General features: G+C 37.7%; 2 protein-coding genes and 1 long non-coding RNA gene across 3 annotated transcripts in view; 2 read left to right on the top strand and 1 right to left on the bottom strand.

Moving 5' to 3' along the window:
- LOC138903663 (uncharacterized) overlaps positions 1–25,402 on the top strand; it is a 120,965-nt gene that overhangs the window by 57,655 nt on the left and 37,908 nt on the right. The window lies entirely within an intron of this gene.
- Positions 4,483–6,221, top strand: LOC138903540 (uncharacterized). Its single transcript, XR_011412755.1, has 2 exons — positions 4,483–4,900; positions 5,963–6,221. It is a non-coding gene; the product is annotated as an uncharacterized lncRNA (long non-coding RNA).
- LOC104120240 (uncharacterized) lies at positions 18,712–19,827 on the bottom strand. Its single transcript, XM_009631972.1, has 2 exons — positions 19,588–19,827; positions 18,712–19,521 (listed from the first exon to the last, which is right to left on the bottom strand). The coding sequence occupies exons 1-2, from the start codon at positions 19,825–19,827 to the stop codon at positions 18,712–18,714; spliced, it is 1,050 nt and encodes a 349-aa protein (XP_009630267.1).

A 25,402-nucleotide genomic window follows, 5' to 3' on the forward strand; every position in this document is an offset into this window, starting at 1 on the left:
CATAAACAGAGCTTTTATAAATCTAAGGCTACCCTGAACAAGAGGCAACTACAACAGGAACGCAGGTACATCTTCAAGTCCCGCAACCATCGAGCACAACAACAACAACAGCTAACATCTACACGCAATGTGCAGAAGTATAGTATCAGTACAACCGACCCCATGTACTGAGTAAGTAACAAACCTAGCCGTAGGTTGAAAGTAGTGACGAGCTTCTACCAAGGTCGGGTCCACAACCAATAGTACACAACAATCCATAACAACATAAAGCAAATAATACCATAAATAACTCAGGGATAAAATACTCAGCCAAATAATAATTTCAAAAATTGTAGTTCTTCCTTCCAAATATCTCAGTGAAAACCCAAATCGTTTGCCGAAGTTTCCAATAATATAAATAGTTTGAAAATAATAAATTTCTCCCAAAATCTTGTCAATAATAAATAAGATATTTCATTTTCCTTCCGGATAACCCGTGTAAAACAAATGCATCACTATGCCCATCTGTCAACAATGTGTGAAAACTCATGAGTGATGTGATGTTGTACAGCATGAGGAAATACATCTCTATGCATGTATGTCATGTGTGCATGCCAATGCGATGCAACTCAATGATAAAAATCATAAACAGCCCCTCGGGCAGAACATCACTCATATACAGCCCCTCAGGCAAACCTCACAGTCACTCGTGCCACTCGGGCAAACCTCACAGTCACTCTTGCCACTCGGGCATACCTCACAATCACTCTTGCCACTGGAGCATACCTCACAATCACTCTTGCCACTCGGGCATACCTCACAATCACTCATGCCTCCCAGTCACTCGTCACTCGGCACTCGGCACTCGCACTCAGTAGGTACCTGCGCTCACTGGGGGTGTGTACAGACTCCGGAGGGGATCCTTCATCCCAAGCGCTATATCACGCCAAATCATGGCATAAATCACTCAGTTATGCTGCAGGCGGGCAGCCCCGATCCACACTCATCCTCACAAATCAGGCCCTCGGCCTCACTCAGGTATGCTGCAGGCAGGCAACCCCGATCCACACTCATCCTCATAAATCAAGCCACTCGGGCATTTTAGTAAAACAGGGCATTCGGCCCAGAACATTTATATGCATCAAAATATAGTCATAAAACTGAGTTATGATATGCAATGAAATGAATATGACTGAGTATGACTTTTCAATTTAACACAATAATTCACAGCAATATGACCTCTGTGGGTCCCAATAATACCAGCACATAGCCTCAACATGATTTGTAATATGCTTTTCAGCTCAATTTCTTTAACACACAAAACCGCATGGAAAATACCAAGGTTATTTAACTATAACATTCCACATAAATAATTATGTCACAATTTCTATAGTGCACGCCCACACGCCCGTCACCTAGCATGTGCGTCACCTCCCAACAATTCACAAAATACATATATTCAGGGTTCATACCCTCAACTCCAAGATTAGAAGAGTTACTTAACTCAATCCAAGAAAATTCTTTAATCCAATAAACCTTTTCCTCGTAATTCGGCTTCCGAATGCCTCGAATCTTAGTCAAAATAATTTGATACAATCAACACGAGGTATAGAAATCAATTCCATATGAAAATGCTAATTTTTTATAAAAACCCGAAATTTAGCTCAAAAATAGCCCATGGGGCCCACATCTCGGAACTCGACAAAAGTTACAAAATCTGAACATCCGTTCCGATACGAGTTCAACCATACAAAAATTATCAAATTCCGACATCGGATTGACCTTCAAATCTTCATTTTACATTTTTGGAAGATTTTACAAAAATCAGATTTTTCTTCCATAAATTTATGGATTCATGATATAAATGAATATGGAATCATGAAATATAATCAATATAGGATAAGGAACACTTACCCCAATGTTTTTCCATGAAAATCGCCCAAAAATCGCCTAAACCGAGCTCCCCAACTCTATTTTTGTCAAAAATGGTCAAAAACCCCGTTTTATAGACCCTCAGATGTTTCGGGCATCACAGGTAGCGTGGGGCGCTGCCTGTGGCGCAGTTTTCAGTACCCAAAAATTTCCAGCGCCAGGGCTAGCGCCCCACGCTACCCTGGGCGCTCGCGGCGACGGAAAAATCGTTCCAGTTACGAAAATAGGCATAACTTTCTCATACGATGTCCGAATTCAATGATTCTTTTTGCTATGGCTCCGTAATTTCAATACGGATCTAATACTTTAATCAAAACTGAATTTGGAGCTCATTTGCTTAATGTTATATTACATATTCTTGAAGAATCGACATCGAAACATAGAAAATCAATCCGGAATGAACTCAAATTTTGTGTACAAGTCATAATACCTCGTAGGAAGTTATTCGAGACTTCAAATAGTTGAAAGGAGAGTAATTACTCAAAAAAAATAACAAGTCGGGTCGTTATAAAATTATAGTTGGATTATCATACTTTTCTTTGAGAAACTTGGGCCTTGTAGTCATTTGGGCTTGGCTCACATAGTTTGTGTTTCAAGACCAAGACTCGAGAGATGGTCTTTAGTTACTCATTGAATGATGACTCTTTTTTTAGAGCGAATATTTCTTTGTATTGATGGGATAATTTCTATGTTATAAATATTTTGATACATTTTCAGGCGCCCTCCTAAACAATGAGCATTTCATTTCAAAGTCAAATTTTTCAGGCGCCCTCCTGAACAATGGGCATTTCATTTCAATATCAAATTTTACAGGCGCCCACCTTACAGTACGAGTTTTTTAGATTTTAAATGCTCCGATATCGTTTCGGACCGGTAAACAATCCGGAGTTTTTTTTTCATCCAAGTGCTCCGATCACTTCGGACCGGTACACAACCCGAATTTCCTTTTTTCATCCAAGTGCTCTGATCACTTCGGACCGGTACACATCCCGGATTTACTTCAATAATCCAAGTGCTCCAATCACTTCGGATCGGTACACAACCCGTACTTCCTTCAATAATTCAAAATGCTCCGATATCATTTCGGACCGGTATCTAGACCGGATCTCTTTCGAATTAGAGTTCCAACCTGGGGCCTACTTCATTCAAAATAAAATCACGTCATTCTTGCATCGCATACAATCATTATTCAAGTCATTATAATCCATCTATCTTAAATCAATGGAAGCATAGTCCACAACTCGTCAACTCTACTGATCAAAGACGCGATACAACGTGGAACTAACTTCTAAGCAAATAAACTGGGGCATATTTTGAGGACGGGTGTCGAGCTTTCCAACATCAATCGATGACATATCTCAAGTATCGTTCTTATGTCCCATTGGCATGGAGTGTGTAGGTAATCCGAACCCTCATAGTCAAAATAAAACACCTAGTGTCATCACAGTTTGACGTTGGGGTAATTTTCAAGTCAAAAATAAAAATCCCATCGTTTTCTCGAACTACAATCGGCCTGATTCTCGTTACATCCGAGATATGTAGGAAAGCTCAACAAAGAGCCCAGCTGTATCCACAACAAAATCCATTCAATCTATCTATCCATCCAACACCACGTCCTAGTGTTACCACAGTCTGACCCTGGGGAAAGTTTGGAAGCAATGTCGAGATCACACGAACCCTTTCGTCCTCGAACATTTGACTTCCACTCCATTTAGCTACGATTCACATGTAGTAATCAATCCTCTAGAACTACACGCTACCTGATTCTCGTACAACCCGAGATATGTAGGCAACTCAAAAACCAGAGTTCGGTCACAACCTTCAAAACATCCTCATTCCCACCCTGTCATGTAGGGACAAAATTGAGTATGATGTCAATTTCTATGCCCGAAGACTCTTAGATCATCTCCGGTCAAAGAGAGGCAGCTGTTGACACTCAATTTTGATCTTCCGTATTTAAAAATTAACTTCTGCAAGCTTCCTAGTAAAAAATGATTAAAATGTAATTTTTTTCACATTATTTTGGCTCTAATATAATTTATTGATAATCATTCATATTTTAACAAAATATGTGAATTTTTATCATTTTATTGTAATTAGTTAAATACTACCATTTTTGTGCATTTTTCTAAATTTCAAATAATTTATTGATAATTTTCCTATTTTTCAAATATAAGGATACTCTGTCAATTTATTGTCATTTAATTTTTTTTTTTACTATGTCGTCATAGTAGTTACATTTTAAAATAAATAATACAAGATTTTCTAACTGAATAATCATTATCTAATTCATAGCACAACCTAGTAATTACAAGGAAGCTAGTAGAATTTATTTCAAAATACAGATCATGTCCAATCAAATTTAATGTTCCGTCAACATCTGATATGATAAGACATTGACGTGACTAGACATTGACATGACATTGATGTAACTTGATGTGACATGTCTTTCTTTAATTGTTGACCACACATTTTTCTTTTATATTTTACCTTTTTTTATTCAAAACTTGGTCCCTAATTTTGCTACCCCACCCCCCACATTTTATACACACTACAAAAACAAAAATACACCCACACCCCACACCCCACTTTAATCCATCAAAATTTTTAAGGGCTTTTGAAAACCCTAAGGCTCATAATTTTTGGGATTTGGCGCTTCATTTCTCTCTCCTTTGTGAGGAGCCACCGACCCCCCTTTTCTTTGCTGCCTCATCGCCGGCCGGCCACCAACGGTCATGGATGGCACCTCTCATTGCCTCATCTCTATTCTTCTCCTCTCTCATGCCATCATTCTCTCAACAATGGTGAACTGGAAGACAGAAACTCGCCGAAAATACAATGAAATCCGGCGGAACTCCATGTGACCAGTGACCCCTACTCTTCTCATCACTGCTATGACCGCTCTGCTTAGTAGAGAAAGGACCTGAATCTCCGGCAACGAGTTGGAAACTCAGTAGCCAGGTCATTTGTCCCCGTTGTCTCGTTTCAGGTACTGACTCACCAAAATCCCGGCGACTGTGTGTTCCCTCAGATCCGACTGAAAATGTCCAGATTTGGCTGGAGTTTTGATTTTCCGATGACCCTCTAAGGATGTCGTTTGGACCCGTATTTAGTTATTGTAGTTATGATTTGCGATTTTGATCGAATATGTGGCATATGAATTTTTTCGACGACGAAACACTATTTCCCTCTCATTCCAGCAACCCCTATAAAATTCGACACCCCTGTTGTCTATTTTGATTTTGGGGGAGTTTGTTTGGTTTTGTTCTTATTAGCTCAAGCTTGGCTTATTACTGTTTTCTGCTAATTTCAGTTGCACTAATGCTTGTGAACTCTCTTAGAGTGTTTGTTCATGGTTTGGTCTGTTCCTGCCTTGCCTTATACTGACGACTTTCTTGTTTTCGTCGTCGGTTCTGTTGTTTAAGGTGCTGCTGCCCCGTTGGCTTTAACTGTGTTTGACCATTGTGTTTAAATCATTCTTTTGAAAGCGCACATATCCGAAGTTTTGAGACCCTTTGATCCTTGCCAGACTGTATTGTTTGTTATGACCCCGTTGATCGTTTGCTAGTATTCGTTATTGGGCTCAATACTGTTATTGAATAAATATTATACATAGGCCGATGAGAATAATTATTTTGAGGCCACGATGCCTTAAATGACCCTCGGATTGGGTCCGAAATAATGAGGCAATAATGATAAAAGACGAGGATGCGATGAACCAATAAAACCTATTGAGGGCGACACGGTTGGTCATCGGAGTTGCTACCGAGGCGGTTACCGTTCTCATGTCTAGACGGATATCGAAAAACACATATCTAAGCCTCCTATATTATTGTTAAAACTATTTTCCAAAACTAATTTTAAAAAATAATTTCCCAAAAAATACTTTTTAAACAATCTTTAAAAGAAAAAAAAAATTCAAATCATTTTTAAGAGCAATTTTCCAAAAAATATTTTAAAACAAAAACCATTTTAAAAATATGTCACTTTATTAGCTTATCTTTTACGTCATATTATTTCACTAATAATTTCTCTTCTCTTGTTTTGCGAGGTACTATCATATAAAGTCATTTTCGGAAGACGACATTTGGAGAAAGATCGATGATAAATTCCTCATCGATCCCTGCTTCATACTTCCCGTTCTTGGGTGTACCTAAAACGTAAAGTATAGTAAAATCATAGATAAACATTGTGCTTGCTTTCTTTGATGTCGTCTACTTGCTAAACACTTAGGGTAAATTGTATATAGTTAACAATTGGGTTAAATTGTAATATTGCATGTTAGGTGATTTTCATGGAGTTTGTATATATTTTGAAGATGCCATATATGTTTTACAACTCGGTTAAATTAATTAGGATCGATATGCATATAGTCAACTAAATTAGTCATATACATAAAAAATGAAAACATGTCATCTTCTTTAAAAAAGAAATAACAAAAAAATAATTTTGTTGTTCTCTTAAAGTTATTTTAGCATGTTTTTCGAACCATGTCATATGTAATTTTTTTTTTTTAATTGACGCATCTTAAGTTGAAAATTGTAGTTGGATTATCATACCTTTCTTTAAGAGACTTGGGCCTTGTAGTTATTTGGGCTTGGGTCACATAATTTGTGTTTCAAGACCATGACACGAGAGATGGTCTTTAGTTACTCATTGAATGATAACTTTTTTTAGCGCGAATATTTCTTTGTATTGATGGGATAATTTTCTATGTCATAAATATTTTGAAACATTTTCCTATACCATACTCATTCAATTCATTAAATTAATTCTTTTAATTTATCCATTATCTACTAAGATTGTTCAAAGATTATTCTTTTCCAGTCTTACTAATCATTTAGAGTAAATTTTTATTTCTAGCTTTTCACTTAAATAGTTAATCTTTGCGCATAAATCAAAATCTTCCCAAGTGTATCCTTTAATTAATATTAATTTAGTTAATTTATAAACATTCCACATATCACTACACATTATCTTATATTTTTATTCCTTTAACACTTACTCATCATGCTAATATTTTCACACTTTGTTTCTTTGGTCAAATTACTCATATGCAAATAATCATTTTTTTCTTTTCACTTTACTCTTTAATGCATGTTCTCTCATACTTTAATCACTCATTCAAAGTTTTTGTCTTCAAATAGTAAGTAGATTCTTTTAATCTTATTCTTCTGATATTCAAATTTTTATTTAAATTCCTTGAGCCAATATGTAGTCTTTAAGCACAATTCTTTTATATTCTTTAATTCACACTACGATACGATTCTTTAATATATTTTTAAATACTCCATTCATGTTGCATATTTTGTTACATATTTAATCATTCTTTGTCTTAATTAATTTTCACACTTAGTCTATTCTTTCAAAACATAGCTCTTTGTACACTTCATATATTCTATACGATTTGATATACCTTAATCATTTCGTTTTCCAGACACAAAGTCAATGTCATACTTTATTTGCACATGATCTATTATGTATTTAATTATACATTTGGGTGCATGTTAATCACCCTCTTATTTGAATTCTTTGTGAATAGTAGTGAGTATTTACTTGAACCTCCCCTCTTATTTGATCGAGTCTACATGAACCACATTTTGTGAATCTTGAGGGATGCCTAACATATTTTCCTCGAGATAACTTTAACCATTACTCAGAATCTCAACGGTTTCGCAAACCATAATCAAATGTACATTACATAGTGTAGTATAGGTGTCCTAGTATACCTTAAATACTAGGTGACGACTCTAAACTTTAATTAACCTTATAGAGTACTATAGGTTGTACATTATTTTGACTTGTGCAAAATAGGGTGCAACAGTGGCCGATGCCTTGAGTAGAAAGGCTGTGAGTATAGGTAGCCTTGCATATATTCCAGTTGGTGAGAGACCACTAGCATGTTCAGGCCTTGGCCAACCAGTTCGTGAGGTTAGATGTTTCAGAGCCTAGTCGGGTTCTTTCTTGCATGGTTTCTCCGTCTTCTTTGTATGAGCGCATTAGAGATTACAAGTTCTCCAATACTCCTACTCCTATTCATTCTGTCACATGTTTCAAGTCGTATATTCTCTGCTTCTAGTTGTATACTCTTTGGTACAAGTTGTATAATCTTTATTTTGAATCGTATATTCTCTGCTACAAGTCGTATATTCTTCTTCGCATGCTTCAATGTGGTCTATTCTTTGTCATGCGCTTCAAGCGGTATATTTTTTATCATTTGCCTCGAGTTGTATATTCTTTATCGTGTGCTTCAAGCCACATATTCTCTGTTGCGTGTTTCAAGTCGTGTATTCTCTGTTGCGTGTTTCAGGCTGCATATTCTTTGCCATGCCTATGTTGTACATTCTTCACATGTATCTATGTTGTATATGCCTATGTTGTATGTTCTTTTACACATAACTATGTTGTATATGCTTTCTCATATGCCTATATTGTATATTTTGTCACATGCTTATGGTACTGTTGTATTAAATTGTCATCACTTTTTCGTCGACTCTTGGTCGTACACAATCACACACAAGTCACGCGAGGGTTGTCTTTTTACCCCTCCGAACCTTCTTTCAAAAACTCTCTAGTTTCAGACATTGTCATACGAGGTTAACTACGTACCATCTCGCAGTTGTCCTAAACTCATGCTTGAATCTAGGTAAATCTACTCTTAGGATTCATAGGTCACTATACACACGATCTTACAGCTTGTTTTAGCTAAATCAATCTTTGCATATCCTTTACTTGCTACATATTCTTTATATATTTGGTATATTTTCTTTGCCTGCCATTGTTATGTATTCTTTATTTGTTACATGTACATTCTATTTGTTATCTATTATTAAGTCCTCTTTGTCTTATTAAACTCTAGTTGACTTGTGTTGAATCTTGAACCTTCCAAATATACATACCCATTGCGGTCTTCATGACCATCCACATAATCATACCATCATTTGGACTCTATCCTCCTTTTCCAAAGATATTTTAATCTAGATTGGTACATCTTCCATTGATTTGGCGTATTCTTCTCAATCAGACTTCACGTTTTCACTAACTACCGTCATTTGAGACAGATGCGTGCGCTACGCTACCATCTATCTCATGTTCGAGAGTTACCAGTCTCCACTCACCCATCCAAGGATTCTCATTTACAATCACTCATTCTCAAAGAACAATCACCCATTCATCACCACCGCACAAATCTCATAATTCCAGTAGTCTGCCCGAACTACGTTTCGACCTGATTCATGCCTTAGCAGGATACATAGGCAACCCTACATAAGGGTTTGGTCTCCCCACTATTTCGAATTCATTTCCTCAGTACTGAAACTGGGACAACTCTTTTGGAACAGTGCGATGATGCTCTCAACCAAGAAATCTCTGAGAGCGTCAACACAGTTTCACCCAAAATCCAAACATCAAAATACCAAGCCAAACTTATTCTGACTCTCACTCGACTTGAATCCCAACATACGGGATGCAAGTCCTTTTCTTCAAACATCTGTCTATGGAGTCACGGTGTTCAATCTCCACAGTTTCAAAATAATTTCCTTAGTACTAAAATTGGGGCATTTGTTTGGAATAATGCAATGATACTTTCGACCCAGAAATCTCCTCGAGCTTCAACCAAACTTCACTCAAAAAAATCCAAATCTCAAAATACCATACCAAGTCTTACCCTAACCCTCGCTCGACTTAAATCCCAAAATATAGGATGCAAGTCCTTTGTTCTAACATCTGGCTATGGAGTCATGGTGTTCACTCCCACTTCCCAAATTCAAAGATTCAATACAAGTCAACTCATTCCGTTATAGGGGTAAGTTGTTAGTCAGCCTTCGAGTAGTGTCATGCTCGCATGACTAGAACAAACAAAGAAGAACAACTGAAGACTCAAGTCAATACGAATTAATTTTCCTCCCTCGAACTAAGAATTTTTCTTTGGACGCAGAATGGATGACACAATTTCCGGAACCATCATGGAATGACGACATCGCATTTCTAATCACAACCGGATACACCATTGGCTGCATGGACTAATATGTACCCTCTTGATGCTATAACTTCATCTAAGAGGGACTCTAACATTTTTTCCTCTGAGATTTGCAGGAATGTCATCCTGGGTACTTCACGGGAGATAACATCTTGTCTCGGACTTAGTGGAGCATCAGTCAGATAATCAGAGGAGTAGTAGTTTTACAATGAACTCCATAAATTTTCATGACTTCGCTTCTCTCACCACTTTTCTATATTCAGATCATAACATCATTCCCGATTGTCAACTGGAGACGATCGTCAAATGGTTCCTGTGGATGGCCGAAAGGTGTATCATCTTGGAGACTGCACGGGAAATAGCACCCGACATTGGATATTACGGAACATCAACCGAACAATCAGGGGAGTGTTAGTTATAATTCTTAATTCCATTATTTTATGACGACACTACTCTTACTATATTTCTATATCTGTATCAGATAATTTCTGCGTCTAATAGACGGGGATGATTACCAATAGGTTCCTGTGGACAACTGGAAGGTCATAACAAAACATCCCTAACTTCAATTGGGAGACAACCACCACAACTGTCTCGCAAACAGTTAGGGGCATCAAGGCAACTGTTCGAATGAGCAATATGGGTACATCTTCTGGAAGGAGACACTCTTCAACTCCAGAGATACCCCACCCAATCATGGGTACACTGAGGCATCGTCCCAAGTTTGTCTATACCCTTGCGTTTCATACATATCTTTGATGAAATTAATATAGTTAGTTGCAATGCCTTGAAATAGAAGAGTAAAAGAAGTGTTAAAATCATACATCTCATACTCTCCAACCTTCACGAACTATGCGTGCCTAATTCTTGACCTCATGCCAAGATACGTAGGCAACCTATAGTGGGTCCGATTTTTCTCGTCCTTAACTGGATGAATCAGTCAAATCTGGCCACTTGGGTAACAGTTGACCGAAGATCTTTGCGAAATGATTATTTCCAAAAAATAAAAATTAAACACATATATATCTTCCTCTATTGCTGCTCTAAAAGTCTCCCTGTGAGACACCAACATCAAAATCTAAAATATCATTCTCTTTTCTTGAGGAAATTCAAAAATAAAAAACCAAAACATCTCCCCTTTGTCTCTAACCTTCCCGAACTATGCCTGACCTGATTCTCGTTTCGACGAGATACGTAGGCAACCTTCGGGTTCGGTCTCATTTTTCAAAAATCAAATAAATCATCAATCAAGGACCCTTCCTGGGTTCAATCACATTTTTCAAAAAATAATCAAAAAATCAATCAAGGACCCTTCTCGGGTTCGATCATATTTTTTAAAAAATCAATCTAGGACCCTCGGGTTCGATCTCATCTTTCAAAAAATCAAAAAATACTCCCATCACGCGGAGATTTCCAATTCATGTCTCTTCCATCTTGTGGAGATTTTACATTTCAGCCACTCCCATTGTGCGGAGATTTTACATTCCTGTCAATGCTCCTATACGGAATGGTACACAACCCTTCATTTTACTTTCTTGTCAGAGCTCCTAAACAGAACAGTACCCAGCCCCGTTTAACAATCAATGCTCCTATACGGAATGGTACACAACCCGTCATTTTAATTTTCTCTCAGCGCTCCTAAACGGAATGGTACTCAGTCCCGTCTCATGATCAATGCTCCTATATGGAACGGTACACAACCCGTCATTTTACTTTCTTGTGAGCGCTCCTAAATGGAATGGTACCCAGTGATGATGTCCAAATCCACTACTAAAACGTAAATGGATACAGTCGCATGCAATATAATTTACCCAACTATGAGTCGGGGTCAAATCTCATAGAGAACAATATGTAGGCGATTAGGCGTGTAAGAGAATTATCGCTTATTATGCTAAGCCAAATACTTATAAAGGTTTTGAAAAAGTATTTATAAATAAATGTGAAATTATAAACTAACCTAGAAAACAAGTAAAATGATCAATGGCTACAAGCATGGATACAAGGAAAATTACACTCAAGTAACGATTCAATATATTTCACGATTTTACAAATATGAGCGAGTTTATGTTAATTAGCCTCGGGTATTAATTCTTTATTAGCTTCTTCCGAAGACTAACAAGACTTCCTAATTGAATTATTCCTAAATCAATTAAGAGATTAAGCATATCTGAATATGGCTACAAGTAGTTCAATCCTATCCCTACGTAGAATCTATAAAGTAAGGGTTAATGCCTCAAGTTCTTGTTTATTAATCTTTTCCAACCCCAAATTATCTTTTTCAAAATTAATTCGAAGTTAATAGGCGAGTCCTAGGGTTAGCTAATCCTTTTGGAAACATTAAAGAACAAGAATAATTAAAGAAATAATAATTCACTTCAATATAAATAAAAATCGTTTAATACATAAGCACAACAAGATATTTAATCCATAGTTTATATATGAATATTCCCATAAACATGATTCAAGTGTTGAAAAAAATACTACATACTTAGATATACAATACAAAGCAAGAAAATGAAGAAATGAACATAAATGGGTAAGAAAGTCTCAACCTAAAGCTTCAAATCTTCAAGACCCAAGTGTGTGTGCAAGAACCCTAGCTCCAAAACTTATGTTCTCTAGTCAAGGAGACTGAAAATAAGCCAAAGATCGGCCAAATATGTTTTTCCAATAAGCTAGGTCGTATATTTGTGGGTTTGGAATAGAGAAAATGTAAAATGCTAAGTCTGTCCAGAGCATAAGCCCGTTGACCGTACATGCGAAAAAGATTATTGCAGGTGCGACTCCGCAAAAACGGAGTTTCATTCGCAGATGCGAAACTTGTGGAGAATTGCCTTCTTCGCAGATGCGGAACATATCGACGCAGAAGTGGCTCTGCAAATGCGGATTATCAACCGCAGATGCGATCCTAGTGGAAGGTTGCTATTTTTCACAGATGCGACCCTCTACTCGCAGAAGCGAACAGTGTTTCGCAGATGCGAAATCACCGAAGGATTTTGCACTACTTCAACTCTCTTTTGCTTAATTCAACTTCATTTGATTTCAATTCTCTTCAAGACTTCATTTACCTGAAAAATCTAGCAATACACACCATAAACAACTTCATATTATAATTAAAGGACACAATAACTAAAGAAAAGAGACTAAAAAAAATGGTAAAATCATCACTCATCAACACCCCCAACTTAAAGCTTTTGCTTGTCCTAAAGCAAATCAAAACTAAATATTCAATTAGGTTTTACCATTTAAAGCACAAGTAGAATCGCTATCATTCCCAAATCACATTCTCCAATTAAGCACCATACTTATGGCTTTGGTTGGTACTAATAATTAGGCTCAAGCATGTGAACTTCAACCAAATGAATCCCTCATTTAAATACAATCTCAAGAATGCAATGGAGCTTCAAATTTATCAAGTGACAACAACCAAGCCTCAAGAAGTGACTCAAAAGCACTAGTCTACTACATATGCTCAATTTACTCAATTCGGAATATATTAATGTCACCAATCCATCATAATCCATGTACCCTCACAAGAAAAAAAGTTCCAAAATCACCATATTTACAATAACAACACAAGGGACAAATGCACAAAGACACTCACTCTCAACAAAGAATTTTAAGTATTACACAATATCATGCCATAAGCTTGCCCTTATTTTAATTCGCCGCCTATTCAAGTACATTCAGTTGGAGATCCCATAAGGACTTTTTAAGCTTGTAATGTAGGCTTAGGGAAGGGTAGGATAAGCGTTTGGGATACAAGTGACTACACCCTCCTTGAACACTACTCACATTTGTCTTTCTTTTTGCACTTTGCTTCTTTTTAAACCACATATCCCTTATTGACATCTAGTTACCAACATAGAACTACCTTAAAGTACCTCTCTAATTTTCTCAAGACTCCATTTTTTTATACAATAATTTTCTTTTGGAGCTTGAGTATCTTCATATAAACAACTTTGAGGTATGTTTCTACACACAATGTACATCTTCACCATTTTCCAATTAATACAAACACCCCCAACTTAGGCTTTTAGCCTCATCTTTAATATTCAAAGAGGGACGCGTTCAAAAGAGGGAATTATTTCATAAAAAGGGTAAAGGTTTGTAATGAGATAGCCAAAGAAATGGTTAAAGGCTCAAATGGGGTTAATTAGTAATAATATTTATGCAATGGTAGGCTCGAAAGACTAAAAAGGCTTTTTCAAAGATCACAAAGAATGCCTAAGTTCATCCCTCCAACCAAACATAATTAACATTAGCATTGAAACACCAACCGGGCAAGTTCTAGATGATAAAAGTAAACACAAGAATTATTTTTAACAAAAACTAACACACATGGCACATGAACTAATCAAGACGGATCAATTTCACTTCTTAATAAGAACGAAATATCATGCCAACTAGTGGGCAAAGAGTATAAAAATGAGCCAACAAGTTATCACAAAAATTATTCTTCCCTATGCAACTTACTTTTTCAATTTACAACCAAAATTCGGAGGGGTATTCTTAATTTACACTTCATATACAAGAGACTAATTTTATTAGTACCAAACAATTCAAAAGTCTCCACATACAAAACAAGACTAATTCCCTTAAGAAAGTCATCATGCCATCCAACATAGGGAAAAGTCAACCGGTTCAACACAAAAATATTCCTCGAAAAAGAACCGTAGCACAAAGAAAATCCAAGAAAATTTATTTAAAAGTATATTACTACTAAAGAGATAAAAATAATATAAACTAAAAACTACTAAAGAAAATAAAATAAACACTAAAGGAATAAAAATAAAATAACTAAAAACTACTAAAGAAAAAAAAAACAAAAGCAACTAATACTAAAGGAATAAAAATAACATAAACTAAAAACTACTAAAGAAAATAAATAAATAAAAATAAAATAGAATAACAAAAGCGACTAGTCCGCAATTATATCACCAATCACAAACTACGCCCGACAAAGGCACATGATAAATAATGGTAAAACAAGCCCGGTAAGGGCACACAATATCCATATAAAAGCATAAGCCCGGCAAGGGCATAAGATAAGCATCAATGTACAAGTAAAGTTTACTCCCCTAAAGCCACCCCAACTAAAAATACTGCAGTGTCCTCACTGCATAATATCAAGATAAAATAAGAGTAGTTTGAGGGTCTCCCTGAGGTCTGCATCAGACTGCGGGAAAAAGGCTCATCAATGTCGTGTAGAGCTCTCGGCCTCCTCATCATCAGTATCATCAGTATCAGCCTCAACATCATTTGACAAGAAGGAATACTATTCACTATCATCTATGTCCTCGATCAGTATCTTTCTGTTCGGCTGCCCCCATTTGAAGATGGCCTTGATTCATCTCCACATCTTTATCGTGAACTTGCCCTTATTCTTATTTATCTCTTTCTCCTTTTGGAAGTCTACTTGAAGACCTACATGTGCCTTGGCCATATTGCCATAGGCTGTCTCGAGCCTGCTAACAGAAGCTGCCAACTTCTTCTGAGACTCTGCCTGCTTCTTATGGGCCTACAAGTAGGTCTTCATTTCTTCCCTAGTATAGTTCTCAAGCATAGGCTGGGAGTGTGAGAGACCACTAGGGAGCTGTGACCTAAGTCACGAATGGAGGTATGCTGGGAATGTAGTATCCCAAATGGTCCCTCGGCCTATGTAGCTTATGAGGAGGACCCCTCACCTACAACAATCTCCATTTTCCTCTTCTTGCTCTTTAGCACATTGCCTTCTCCTGTCACTCTCAATGGGTGAAAGGGCTTGTCTGCCTGCATCAAATGATCTCCATCCCATTCCTCAACTTGTGCACGCTGGCACAACTCTATAATCAATGATGGAAATATCAATGTCGAGCCACCTTGAAGCACATACTCCGTCAGCTCTCGAATGATGTAATGATCGACATTCACTGGAATTCCATCAAGGATGTAAGCCATTATCAGGGCCCTAGTATATGTGCCATCAGACACGTTCCCACAAGGTGACACTCTGCTCACAATGATACACAACCACATTTTTGCTTCTGCTGTAAAATCACCATATTTAATGCCTTTTTTCTTTTTAGCCCAAGTCACTGTTTGACCTGTAGGACAGAGCTTTGAGACTAGCTAATTACCATTTTCGCATGTATCTCTTTCTCACATTGGCTCGAGCAGATGATTTTGAAGCCAATAGACATCATTTATCTCTTCAACTCCAAATTTTCACAATCTTTCCCCTTATTGTAAGTTCATGATTTTGGAAATGTGTACGCTTTAAATTTGCGTAAAATTCCCGCACCCATTCCTTATTGGCGTTGCATGGAGTAGGAATAAAGTAGGTCCAGCCGCTTGAAACTAGCCGGCCATGGAAATACGGAATGAGCTCGGCCACTTTGCTATCGACAATTCCTTTCTCAAGTTTGAGTTTCTTTGTGAGGAGATCATCATAATACCGGTTTTGACAATCGGAAGACATGAATCTGTTGGCATCATAGTTCAAATCCTCAGCCACTTCTTCAATATCGTGATCAAGCGCAACATTGTCGTTCATGTTCGGGTCCATTTTAAGCTCAAAGCACCTTAAAAAATTAAAACAAAGTTAATCGGGCATTAGAATCATGTTGAGAAATTTAAAATTATGCAATTAGGCCAATGAATCAAGCCAAATAGGCCCAGCAAGCCAAAGTTGCATAGCTACTATTTTTGCAAAAACTGTCTAGTCACCGCACCTACGGAAAAACCATCGCAGGTGCGGTTCCGCTTCTGCGAATATTTCTTTGCTTTTGTGAACATTCACAGTTGACTAAACATAGCACTTGCGGAAGGGGCATCGCAGGTGCGAGGCCATATTTGCGTCCCTTTTTTCGCTTCTGCAAGTGTTCATCAGGGGTTTCAAAAGCCCAGCAACTGCAGCTTTATTTTTTAGCTAATATATTATATAAATCCCAAATTGGGTCAAAGTTACAAAATGTTCAAGTGAACTACAATAAAACAATACGACAAAAAAATTCAATGGCTATTGCTACCAAATACAATGCAGCAGTAGCGTAATGAAAGATGAAAAATACAAAGCTAGTAATTTGAAACGTCCAATTGTTGCCGACGACCATGAATGCACACACCAGTTGACAATAATTTATTGTATCACCTACAAAGCTCTCACTAGGTGCCATTTGTTGCAATCCTCAGGATTAAGGTATGTTTAAATCCAGTAGTTGTAAAGCAAAGCATTTTGGGCATTCTGAACTTGGGGTTTTTGAATTCATGTTGGACTCTTTGAGATGCCTGCTTGACTCCATGGTTATGTATGATGTTAAACCACCCCTAGAATGAGCATGATACCATGCTAATACCACTGAGAGATAGTCTAACACCATACAAATATTACACAGTAGTCAACCTCAGGCCATGTAATAACTGTCTGTGTAGATATATCATAGTGCTGTCCAAGCCAAGAATTGATGTTGTAACTTGTTGACCAATACCGGACTGAGCATTTTAACCTGGTAATATAACTGGGAAATGACAAAACAAGAGACAGCCAGTCATTAAATCAACTGTACTGTTCCATATTGCTGTGGTTTCCAGGTTCTCAAACCCTGCTCGAGTCGTACTTGATCTCCACCAATTTAACCTGGTACATGGTGTATTGTACAGTAGCAATAGATTGAAAGAATCACAATCTGCTGATACTTCAAATATCTGGATTTATCTTTGGATGGTCTTTCCGGATTTAAACTCCAGATTATGAAATAGCTCCTTCTTAGATGCAGCTTAAATAATCCATTCTGATGCATTAAAAACTGAGACTAAATCTACAACCTCCCAAACCACAGAATCAGTTGTCAAGTTATACATGTGTAGCATGTTGTCATGTTGATGGACATGATTGTGATGTAGTCAGCATAAATGGAGAATCAGTTGCCAAGAGACTTTGGTATGATTTTGTGCATAAGTAGCTGTAACAAAAACCAATAATTGCCTGGTGTATTCATGAAGGAATTGCTGGAAAGTATCTTTCCATTTATAGTTGTCTCAATTACTGAAATATTCCATTTCCTGCACCCTACGAAACAAACTTTTGGTAAACCCCCAGGTTGTAGCACTTTGGCACAACTCATGTACTGCTGTAATCTTCCAGTAGAGATGAATACTATGCAGTTAGCATAATGCATGTCGGAAATTGACATGCATACACAGTGTTGCATTAGTTTTCTGTCAACTGATATGCTAGTGATGTATTCGTTGGAGCACACTATAATTTATATCCTGCTAAAATAACTATCATCATCGATTGGTAGAGCAGCAGAGAACCAGTCCAGATGTATCTTGTTGTATAAAGCAAACAAACTTGGTATGTTTGCAGTGACCCAGAAATAGTTGTATCCTCATTGAGTAGTTATATATTTCTGTTGATGCAACCACTAAACCATGAATGTTCCCATAGCTGAAACGCTTGTGATCAACCTGTATTAAGCCCTGTATATGAAGAGCCACTGTTTCCCTGCTATATCTAGAATATTTTAATAAGACTTATGATTTCCTTTTTGCAACCCGTATCCTAATGTTAGGGATTTATGCTTTGTCCATGTTCAGTAGTTTCTTTCCTGCTGTAGGTACACTTTCAAATGAGTGAAAGGTGATTGAACCTGCAAAAGAGAAAACCAAGTTAGCTAAATGATCCGCAACTGCATTACCCTCCCTTAGCACACGATGGAATAGGACATTGTAGTCGTTTCTGATCTCCTTTATCTGTTTGATCTCTGCACATATACTCCAAGGACATTCCCATTCACCGTCAATGATCTTCCTCAAACTCAATGAGTTAGTTTCCATAATTAGTAGATGAAGCTGCTTTTTACACAGTATAGCAGCCCATTCATAAGTCCTTTTGCTTCTTCCACTAAGTTTGTAGCTTCCCCTATTTCTGTAGCCTCAACATGTATCAAGTCACCAGCACTATCACGTACACCGAAACCATATGAACTAGGGCCAGGATTTCCTTTAGATGCCCCATCCGTGTTACATTTGAACCATCCTTCAAGGGGTAGCTCCCAGGTAACTCTTCTGCTTACTAGTAATAGCTTGTAGCTTTCAAAAAATCTAATCATATTTGGCCATAATCCTGGTATGTTTGATAGCCATGGGTATCTGATTCTAGCCAGGAAGTGCAATGTTTTGTTAACTTCATGAATTACCCTTTGTGCATATATAGTTCCTCCATTCTTGATGGTGTTTCTTCTCTTCCAAAGTTTCCATGTTATAACTGTAGGTGCTGCCTGGAACAGAGGCTTTAATTTTTTGCAGCATGGTTCATTCCACCATGCTCTTATCACCTGATGAACCTGCACCATATTTATTAATGTCCCTGCTGGTTGTAAGAAATGCTTCCACATTCTGTCCGCAGTTTCATTCATTAGGAAAAGATGTTGAAATGATTCTTCATTTGGTGGAAAGCAACACCAGTACTTAGACACAATGATATATCCATTTCTTCTCCATAGATCATCAGTAGGAATCTTCCTTTTCCACAGTCTCCATGCGAAGAAGGAGATCTTGAAAGGTAATCCTTTGGTCCATAAGTTGCTGAATTCCGGATTTATTGGTGCTCTATGTCTTAAAATCCTCCATGCGCTATTTACAGAAAACTGACCTCAAGTAGTTGGCATCCATTTAGGTTCATCCCAGGTGTCATTAGTCTGATTAAAGTATACTTCATCCCTTATGTGATCAGCTATGGATTCAGGAAATTTTTGAGTCAGTAGTTGTTCATCCCAGTCATTTCCATCCCTCAACTCAGCTATTTCCTGTATTTCTTCATTGATATTGAAATCATGAGGAAGAACATGATATAGAGCTCCTATACCAGTCCAGTTTTTATGCCATATATTTGTGGAACCCTTATTCAACATCCAAAGAATTTCATGCTCGACCTCTTCTCTTGCCTCTAACATTTTCCTCCAGACATGGGATCATCCTCTAAATTATACCACAGTTGGCATCTCCTTCTTACAGTATTTGTTCCACATGTAATTTGACCACAATGATTTGCTGGTCCTAAACCTCCACCACAATTTGGCAAACAATGATTTGGAAACATCAAATAAAGATTTTATCCCTATTCCTCCTTCCTCCTTGGGTAGACACATATTCAGCCACTTGCTCCAGTGTTTGCTTCTGCCTTCTTCCTTAGTGCTCCAAAAGAATCTTGCAAAAGTCTTATGTAAATGATCAATAACATTATTAGGAGGGTCCAATCCTAATAAGGAGGGTCCATCCCATTCCTCAACCTGTGCACGCTGGCACAACTCTATAATCAATGATGGAAATATCAATGTCGAGCAACCTTGAAGCACATACTCCGTCAGCTCTCGAACGATGTAGTGATCGACATTCATTGGAATTTCATCAAGGATGTTAGCCATTATCAGGGCCCTAGTATATGTGCCATTAGACACGTTCCCACAAAGAGACACTCTGCTCGCAATGATATACAACCACATTTTTGCTTCTGCTGTAAAATCACCACATTTAATGCCTTTTTTCTTTTTAGCCCAAGTCACTGTTTGACCTGTAGAACAGAGCTTTGAGACTAGTCAATCACCATTTTCATATGTATCTCTTTCTCACATTGGCTCGAGCAGATGATTTTGAAGCCCATAGACATCATTTATCTCTTTAACTCCAAATTTCACAATCTTCCCCTTATTGTAAGTTCATGGTTTTGGAAATGTGTACGCTTTAAGTTTGCGTAAAATTCCCGCACCAATTCTTTATTGGCGTTGCATGAAGTAGGAATGAAGTAGGTCCAACCGCTTGAAACTAGCCGGCCATGAAAATCTGGAAGGTGCTCCGCCACTTAGCTATCAACAATTTCTTTCTCAAGTTTGAGTTTCTTTGTGAGAAGATCATCATAATACCTGTTTTGACCATCGGAAGACATGAATCTGTTGGCATCATAGTTCAAATCCTCAGCCACTTCTTCAATATCGTGATCAAGCACAACATTGTCGTTCATGTTCGGGTCCATTTTAAGCTCAAAGCACCTTAAAAAAATTAAAACAAAGTTAGTCGGGCATTAGAATCATGTTGAGAAATTTAAAATTATGCAATTAGGCCAATGAATCAAGCCAAAGTTGCATAGCTACTATTTTTGCAAAAACTGCCCAGTCACCGCACCTACGGAAAAACCATCGCAGGTGTGGTTTCGCTTCTGTGGAAATTTCTTCGCTTTTGTGAACATTCACAGTTGACCAAACATCACACCTGCGGAAGGGGCATCGCAGGTGCGAGGCCGCATCTGCGGCCCTTTTTTCGCTTCTGCAAGTGTTCATCAGGGGTTTCAAAAGCCCAGCAACTGCAGCTTTGTTTTCAATTCCATACATTATTTTTGTACAAACTTTATACTTAAAACTTCTAAATTAGTGTACTACATGAACATACGACTTAATTCCTCATGATTTTAAGGCACATAGCATAAAAAGTTCTTTCAGACAATTTGTCGAACATATGACAAACACAAAGTGATTTTTGATTCCTTGAAGTAATTGGTACTCAGACATCCCCAATTCTTTTCAACAATAACAATACACAAAACTACACCCAAACACAGATGCGACCCTCTACTCGCAGAGGCGAGCTCGCATAAGTGAACAGTGTTTCGCAGATGCAAAATTACTGAAGAATTTTGCACTACTTCATCTCTCTTTTGCTTAATTCAAGTTCATTTGATTTCAATTCTCTTCAAGACTTCATTTACCTGAAAATCGAGTAATACATACCATAAACAACTTCATATTATAATTAAAGGACACAAAAACTAAAGAAAAGAGACTAAAAAAAAGTGGTAAAATCAAAACTCATGAACACCCCCAACTCTCAATGGGTGAAAGGGCTTGTCCGTCGGTATCAAATGATCTCCATCCCATTCCTCAACCTGTGCACGCTGGCACAACTCAATAATCAATGATGGAAATATCAATGTCGATCCACCTTGAAGCACACACTCCGTCAGCTCTAGAACGATGTAGTGTTCGACATTCACTGGAATGCCATCAAGGATGTAAGCAATTTTCAGGATCCTAGTATATGTGACATCAAACACGTTCCCACAAGGATACACTCTTCTCGCAATGATATACAACCACATTTTTGCTTCTGCTGGAAAATCACCACATTTGATGCCTTTTTTTTTTTAGCCCAAGTCACTGTTTGACCTGTAGGACAGAGCTTTGAGACTAGCCAGTCACCATTTTCGCATGTATCTCTTTATCGCATTGGCTCGAGCAGATGATTTTGAAGCCCATAGACATCATTTATCTCTTCAACTGTAATTTCATAATCTTTTCCCTTATTGTAAGTTCATGGTTTTGGAAATGTGTACGCTTTAAGTTTGCACAAAATTCCCACGCCCATTCCTCATTGGCGTTGCATGGAGTAGGAATGAAGTAGGTCCAGCCGCTTGAAACTAGCCGGCCATGGAAATCGGGAAGGAGCTCAGCCACTTTGCCATCGACAATTTCTTTCTCAAGTTTGAGTTTCTTTGTGAGGAGATCATCATAATACCGGTTTTGACAATCGGTAGACATGAATTTGTTGGCATGATAGTTCAAATCCTCAGCCACTTCTTCAATTTCGTGATCAAGCGCATCATTACCGTTCATGTTCGGGTCCATTTTAAGCTCAAAGTACTTTAAAAAATCAAAACAAAGTTACGGGCATTAGAATCATGTTGAGAAATTTACAATTATGCAATTAGGCCAATGAATCAAGCCAAACGGGCCCTGCAAGACAAAGTTGCAGAGCTACTATTTTTGCAAAATCTGCCTAATCACCGCACCTACGGAAAAACCATCGCAGGTGCGGTTCCGCTTCTGCATAATTTTTTTCGCTTTTGCGAACTTTCACAGTTGACCAAACATCGCACCTGTGGAAGGGGCATCACAGGTGGGGGGCTGCATCTACGACCCTTTTTTCGCTTCTGCAAGTGTTCATTAGGGGTTTCAAAAGCCCAGCAACTGCAACTTTCTTTTCAATTCCAAACATTATTTTTGCACAAAATTTATACTCAAGAATTCTAAATTAGTGCACTACATAAACATACGACTTAATTCCTCATGATTTTAAAGCATATAGCAGCAAAAGTTCTTTCGGACAATTTGTTGAACATATGACAAACACAAAGTGATTTTTGATTCTTTGAAGCAATTGGTACTCAGACTTCCCCCATTCTTTTCAACAATAACAATACACAAAACTACACTCAACCAATTTCTCTCACCCCTAAATGCACATTGATTAAAAGGGGAAAAAAAGGATTCTGTCATGGAGAAAAATATATGACGATGAGAGAAGAAGAAAGTCGAGGAAGAAGAGTGAGCAGTTAAGAGACAGAAGGAACAAGATGATTACCTGATTTCCTTATGTGTGGGCAATAGGATTCGAGCAGTAGTTGCCTTGTGTGAGAGATGAGAGAGAGTTTTGATTTTGGGGAAAAAAAAGGGTTAGAGTCTCACCTGATGAAAGACACAGTGGGTCTTTAAAATTTACCCGACGGTTTGCATCTGCGGATTTTTAACTGCTTTTGTGTCTACGCTTTTGCGATCGGTGAACCGCTTCTACGAAGATTTCGCATCTGCGCTCTAACTGACGCTTCAGCGAGGCCGCATCTGCGAGTAGTGTTCCGCAGATACGGTTGCACCAGATTCCTCAATGACAGAACTGGGCAACCACTGCTTTGGCTCATTCCAACACCTCAAACTCCTTAATTCAACTCTATAAAATCTGAAACATTGCAGATTAGTCAAAAACAATATACTAAACTATTCTAAATAAGAAAATTTCAAAAACGACTTCAAAATTTAAAAATGATGGGTGTGTGCTTGGCCAATGTGCAACCGCATTTTCGGTCGCATAATCGTTATGCGGTCTGCATAATTTACATTCCACTGTATTTTTGAGCGACCATAGCTTATAAACTTTTGACTCATTCCGCGACCAATATTCGGTCCGCATAGCCATTATGCGATCGCATTATTTTTGCCGCAGAAAAGCAAGCTTAGCCACTTTTTCTTTATTTTCCTTGCACTCTATGATACACACACATCAAAATTTTCAATAAAGAATAATAATCTACAAAAATAAAAATCTAACAACATTTAAAAACGATGGGTTGCCTCCCACCAAGCGCCGCATTTAACGTCGTGGCACGACGCGAGTCAACTTTACCACTTTTCTCTCCACTTGGAAGATATGAATTGGACACCTAACTTGGAATCAAGCTTGTGACCACGAGCAACGGGGGATGGTAAGTAGATCAAGCCAAACATCAATTTTTTCATTTTGCATTTATTGATTTTCTTTTGAGGCATGTCATTTTGTATTCTTGAATATTCAAATTGCAAGGTGTATGGCTCTTGTGTTTCTTCTTTGCACTCCCCCATGGATTCACATGGTTCAATTCTCATATCACCATACAAGTCCAAAGTTAAAAAGTGCTTGGAACGAGATATCAAACTCCCAACTTGCTACTTTTTTCGGATTTTGACATCCTCTTTTCCCCCCGAACTAGAGTCATTTTAAACCATCTTTTCAACTACATCAATTGACTCTAAATCCAATTTTTTTTGGCATCACCAACAAACATGTAGTCGGTTGGCGGATGTTCAATTTTTGATTCATCAAAATAAAGCTCACTTTCTTCCTCGAAGTTGGACTTTTCTTGAGCTCTTTCCGCACTCTCAAGTTGGTGGGCATAGTGAGTCTCAACCAATGATTTTATTTGATCTTTCAAAGTGCGGGTAGTCTCATCATTTCGATCTAGTGCTGGTTTTAAGTCCTCAAGTGCCAAGTTTTGCTTCTCCTCATTTTCAAGAATGGCCTCCAACATGAGCATCATCCTCTCATTTTGAGAATTTGAGAGTTCTTTTTGTTTTTGATCAAGTGCCAAAGAAGGATTTTCAGCTTCAACCTCTAAGGAAGGTTCTTGGCTATCATCCACTTCCGAGACTTTTTGGACCTTTATAGCTTTAAGCATTTCTCCCATTTGTAAGTTCAACCTTTCAAGTTCTAAATTATTTTGGAGACTAGTTTCCAAAAGTTCGTCCAAGGTATTTTGTCTTTGTTTCCTCCTTCAAGTAGGCATTCCATCAAGGGCTTGAACTCTCCATTTTGACCATGATCACTTTCTTCCACTTCCATATCCCTATAATTCTAATCACAAAAAGTAGAATCATCATAGTGGGGGTTCGGGGAAGGGAAGAACAAATAAGCACAATTATCCCATGACCATTTTGACCACCACACTTATCACATATACTCCACTCATGGGTTTGAGATTGTGTGCACAATCCACCCCCGGGAGAATTTAAATAATTTTACCACGAGTGTGGTCCTCCACTATAAGGACAAGGGTCATCAAAGTATGAACAACTACCATTCGACCAATATTCATTACATGATGCCATTTTTCAAAACTAAGAAAATAAACAAGAAACAATCAAGAAAACAACAATAAAAATAAACAAAGAT

Source organism: Nicotiana tomentosiformis, chromosome 12 (genome assembly GCF_000390325.3).
Source record: "Nicotiana tomentosiformis chromosome 12, ASM39032v3, whole genome shotgun sequence".
In the NCBI taxonomy this organism is placed as follows: domain Eukaryota; kingdom Viridiplantae; phylum Streptophyta; class Magnoliopsida; order Solanales; family Solanaceae; genus Nicotiana; species Nicotiana tomentosiformis.